The sequence below is a fragment of the Gossypium arboreum genome, chromosome 9 (assembly GCF_025698485.1).
Source record: "Gossypium arboreum isolate Shixiya-1 chromosome 9, ASM2569848v2, whole genome shotgun sequence".
Lineage (NCBI taxonomy): Eukaryota > Viridiplantae > Streptophyta > Magnoliopsida > Malvales > Malvaceae > Gossypium > Gossypium arboreum.
In genome coordinates this window covers 86374922-86380658 of record NC_069078.1, presented here as the reverse complement: position 1 = coordinate 86380658, position 5737 = coordinate 86374922, and the positions used below count along the sequence as shown (strand labels likewise).

At 29.4% G+C, this 5737-nt stretch overlaps 1 protein-coding gene across 1 annotated transcript; it reads right to left on the bottom strand.

Moving 5' to 3' along the window:
• Positions 1-3265: 3265 nt before the first annotated feature.
• LOC108455975 (probable membrane-associated kinase regulator 1) lies at positions 3266-4562 on the bottom strand. The gene has a single exon (XM_017754560.2). The coding sequence runs from the start codon at positions 4313-4315 to the stop codon at positions 3293-3295; it is 1023 nt and encodes a 340-aa protein (XP_017610049.1). The 5' UTR covers positions 4316-4562; the 3' UTR covers positions 3266-3292.
• Positions 4563-5737: the final 1175 nt, after the last annotated feature.

Here is a 5737-nt window from a genome sequence, read left to right as displayed (position 1 = left end):
TAGCCTAGTTTACAATTTAATCCCTTAATCAATTCTAACTTAGAATTCATTCAATTAAATCCCTAATTCCATAATTTTTTTTTCAACATAAACCCTACTTGGAAACATATAAACTCTTGAAGTATCAACTTAATTTCATCAAAACTTATTTTAAGGCTTCTAAAATATCAAAATTAAGAGAAAAGGACTTAATTAAGCTTACCAATTAAACTTGAAGCTTAAAATCCCAATTTCCCTTTTTATTTTCTTTCCCTTTTTCTTCCCCTGTTTTCGTTTTGTTCTCTGCTTCGTTTCTGTTTCTTTTGTTTTGTTTCTTTGTTTCTTTAATTCTTTTATGCTTTATTATTTTATTAACATAATATAATATTAATATCATATATTAAAACATCTTTTACTTTAATATTAAGTAAATTAATAATTATATAACAAGTGTACATATTTATATTATTACAAATGTCATTATCTAATTTGCTTATCAAATAAAAATCTCATGATTTAATTAATACAATTAATAATTATAAAATATCTTTATACTTAAATTATAAGTAATTAAATATTTAAATTACAAATGTACCAATACAATTCTTACACATATATATTTTATTATCATATAATTGTCTTCTATTTAATTTATTTATAATATATTATCAATTAAATAATCATAATAATTTAATATAAAACCATAATAATAATCATTATAATATATAAAACCTAAAAAATATTTGATTTTATTTCACCAATATGCTGCCTCATTTGTAGTTAATGGCTTAATTTCCATTTTAATCCTTTTTATTTTCTATTCTTTATAATTAAACTTTTACTCTTTATTCAATTTAATCTTTTTATTACTTACTCTAAATTAAGCTAAATTCACCTAATTAAATCCTAATTAGACACACCACTATGCTCATAAATATTTTTAATAATTATTTTCGAACTTATTTCACTAAGACGGAGGTCCTATAACTTCCTTTTTCGGTACCCATAAATTTTGAATCATTACAGAATCACTACAAAATTGTTGTTGCAATAACAAAGTCTCTAAACATATCAAAATTTAGTATAAATTTCCCAAGCAAACTCACCTAAAAGCAACAATCAAAGATTAAAAAACAAGGAGAGATGATAAGGCAAATCTAACTCCAACATCAGAAATCTTTAGATGTTGTGGGACCAAACAGCAAAACCCTACTAATCCAAATCCAAATCCAAATCCAAATCCAGCAATACCACAATGGAAATGGGACCCTTTGGGCCATTTTTGCTGCCAAAGAGTACTAAACGTGTACTGCAAATTGTGACCACAAGTTCTTAATTGCTGCCTTTTTATCAGGTGGTAAAGATACCCTATATCTGGTCCCACTCAAAACATTGGTGGACCCCCAATTTTTTTTATTATTTTTGGAAACAGAGTTATTTATAATCAAAGAAGATCTGTGGATCAGAGGGTCATGATTTGGTACTTTGCACTTTGTTTGTTCTGGTTATTGGGACACGACAATAGAAACGAACCATGCATTGAACGTCAAAAAAACAACTCTACCTTGTTTCATTATGTATGTGGATTTTATTTACTTTGAAATTTGTAGCTTAATGGACTTATTTTGAAAATGAAATATCATCAAATTCTTGGAATAATAATATCCATGAGGCAATGCAACAACACTCCAAAAACTATATGTTTTTCTTTATTAAAACAGCATATTCTTTTAGGGTTAGAATCATAAGGACTGAAATTGCCTATGCTTAAATTTAAAAAGATATTTAGCAAGGATTTGGACTTTCATTCACACCAATGTGGGAATTTTTTTACTTCAATAACATACCTCACATATCCCACGTCTTCAAGGTCCTACATACGCCACTTGTATAGTGATTCAAGGTCGCATAAAGTTTAAAAATTGTTTTAGGAGAACAAAAATAAATTATAATTAAATTTTTAGAGAGTTAAAATACAAATTTACTATTATGTTATATTGTAATTTTTAAAATTCTGAAGAGATTACACAAGATGATTTTACTGTTTTGGGTGAGCCAAGGCTGCCCTTACTTACTTCTAAATGCATTTTCAATTACTTATCAACATTTAAAGATTTTTAATATCAACCAATTAAATTTTAGCTCGATTGATATGAGTATTGTTGTCAATATAAAAAGACATATTCAAATATGTTCAAATACATTATCTTTCATTTATAAGTTAGGGCATTATATTTTTCTAAATATCTTCACATCAACAATTAAATAATTAAAAAAAACATAAAATAGTCATTGGAAAAATCTAAAAATAAATAATAGGATTAGAGATTGGGAAAAAAATCTTTTCACCGACCAAAATAATAAATGATACAACTCATAACATGAAATGCCTCAAAATGTGGTTCATTAATGATACAGGTGGTACTTACTAGGGGGCAAGCTGTTGAAGTCAAGCATTTCAACCTATAAATTAGTACATTAATTTGACTTATTTAATTTTTAAAATTCAATTACTTCATTGCCACTCTATTTCATATGGGTGTGCCTTAAACTTGTTATCACATGCCCCCTCATTCAACGAAACTGTCAACATTAATTTTTATTTCTTTTAACTTAAAAATTTACGAGGATTGAATTAAATAATTCATTAAATAATATATATTTGAATTAATATCAGTCCACATCAAGTATTACAACTTACAAAGCAAATCACATTAATATTTGAAATATATCCAGAACAAAAAAGATTCAAAAGTTTTTAAGTACAAGTAATACGAATCAATTATAATCAACAAGCATTACAACGAGAATCAAACTAATATCTGGAATATAACTCGAACCAAAGAGAATCCAAAAGTTTACAACTACTACATATAAGAATCAATTAGAGTTAGAATTAAGCATTCCAAAATACAATCTAAACTAATATTCCGAATAACATTAGAGCCAGTCTAGAACAATTCTAGACAATACCCATAGTGAAATACAAACCAAAATAAATATTGAGATGAACCACGCATTTATATAAGATGAAAATTAAACTTAGATGATCAAAATCTTAAAATCTCCGACTTTTATCGACCTTCGTAATTTATTAAATCTAAAAATATCAAAATTTTTCGACTTAACCTCACTATTAAACTAAACCTAAGATATAATTCGCTTAATTTATAGCATTTTAGATGGTGAAGATGATGAAAAAAAGAAAATACTAATGAAAATGGAAAAAGAAAAGTACTGATGTCACTTTATTTTTACCTTACGAGATGCAGTAAATATGGGAAAGTTTATGGAAAGAGATTCTTTTTTTCAGTTAAATTTCGTTACTTATTACAGTAGTTTTGTTTTGAGCCAATGAATTTTTGCAATGAGCAATGGCACCTTGAATAGCACTTTGGAGTTCTTCCATTGACGACCGATCCGGGTAGTGCATCATGCCGCCAACGCTACCGACCCGACCCGTATTGATGCTCGGAAACCCATTTCGAGAAAGCACCCCAGAGTGGCTCGGCGATGACCTCATGGATGATGGGCAGCTCGAAATGCAGCTTCTCCTTCTTGGGTACCTCAAGTTTCCCGAGAAAGAGTGAGAAAATCCACCGCCATTGTTGTTTTCTTTGACAGATCTCTCTGGTTTGATCGAGAATGAAGCTGGAAATGATGTTGTTGTTGACAAAGTTGAAACCGATTCAACTCCTCCCATTTTTTCATCTTGCTTAAGTGATAGTTTCTCGTATAATGGCTTCACTTTCTTCAAATATTTGCTTATTACTCGTTTCGCCGTCGTGCTTATTTTTTTAACCGACGAAGGAGTTGCCGCCATGTTTACCTGGTCAAGCTTCTTGTTGTTTTCCTTGTTGAACACCGAAGAGAATCTAGACAAGGAGAAATACTTGTTCTTCTTGATTTGTTGTTGTTGGTTCCCTGTATTGTGAAGTACCCTTTTGAGACCGTCGTCATCGGAGACGGAGCTAGGCCTGGAGGAACCGCAATCGGCGGAGAGCAAAACTAGGTCACTGGAAAAAGAAGAATGGGAGTCATTGGAACTGCTGGCGGTGGAGTCACGAGAGGCAGTGGCTGCGGAAGAGGAGGAAGTGCTGGAGGAAGCTAAGAGGAGGGTACGGACCATGGAGAGACGAGGAGAAAGGTGGAGAGGTAAGAGCTGGCCTTTGTAGAAGAGGTCGTCGGCTGGACATAGGGAGGAAGAGGTGGCGGCGCGTGGGGAAAGGGAGATGGTGAACTCAAAGTCGGAAGAGGAAGATGAAGAGAAAGAGTGGGAAGGAGATGAGGGTAGTGTTTGAGATCTTGAACCTATTTTCTCTCTTTTCTTCCCCATAACCAAGATCTTTCAAAAGCTTATCTTAGCCTAGCTTAGCTACATATATATGTATATGTATATATATCAATCAATCATTAGTAATATTGGGTTAAGGTCAAGGGATATCCTAAATGAAAGAGAGATGGTAGAACTGAGATGGGGTTTTACTTATATTATGAATGATGAGTTGAGGAGATTGGAAGAAGGAAAAGGAAGAGGTGCATCATTTTCCTTCTTTGCTTTGTGTTTGACTTCACGCCACTTGCTCCGACATTAGTTTTTACGCGCCTTGTTTTAGTAGGTAAAAGGTATAATAATAAATTTAGCCTCTAATATTTATATCACTTGTCAATTTAGTTCTAATTTCTTTTATCAAACTTTCATCATTAACCTTTTAACTATTATCATCATAATCCACATGGCTTCATTTTACATTTATTTTTTTAATTACACAAACAGTTATATTTATTAATATGAAATAAATAAATTATTTTTATTAAATTAAAATGTATGTAATTCTATAGCGTTAAATTTTATATATTGCTTTAAACATTAGATTAAAATTCAGCTGTGGTTTTGTGATTTATCTCATCCACTAAAAGAACCAGATATTAAGTGTTAAATAATTTTGTTAATTTATATTATATTCATGTATTTTTTATAAGTATAATTGTTTTAAATTATCTTATAATTTTATTATTTATATAAAATCTAGTATATTATTTATAGGCATAATTGGTAATATTATTATTAGACAACTAAAAAATGTAGGTTCAAGCACTTTGAACACATTTTTCTTCCTATTTAAGGGTGTAGAAGTAAGCTTTATATAAAAATATATATTTATCCATATTATATTATATTTTAAATCATAATTTTTGTCAAATAAAGTTTAGATTAAAATATGTCATAAGTTCATAGTTTTAATAAATTTAGAATTTAGTCATTTTACTTTTTAGATTTCTCAATTTAAATCTAATTATTAACACAAATAATTTTTTGTCAAATTTATTGGTGTGACATTTTGATCTAAAAAATATTAGTAACTATTTAATTTGGGTCTAAATTCTTAGAAATAAAAATATAAGGACTAAATTTCAAATTTGTAAAGAATATAGGAATTTATAACCTAAAATTTATTATGGGTGAGATATTTGAGGAGTGGAAAGTGTTGTTTTGGTTAGGGTGGAAGTGGTGTGACATGGATAGGGTGATGGGATCTTTAAATCAAGGATCACATGGTCATGTCAATAATTTCGGGGTTTAGGTATCAAAGACAATTTAAAACTCTTTTTAATGTTACATAAATATCATTTGTGATTAATTATTATATTTTAACTTCACTTTTTTTGTTCTTTTAATAGTACTTTGTTTAAGTGGTGGGAAAGCATATTGTATTCTAAAAAAATAAGGGTAGTTTTTTTACCACATTTTTTTTGG

What these genes read in the sequence shown, in the direction of transcription:
- LOC108455975 (XM_017754560.2), bottom strand. Translation starts at nt 4,315, where the DNA reads ATGGGGAAGAAAAGAGAGAAAATAGGTTCAAGATCTCAAACACTACCC.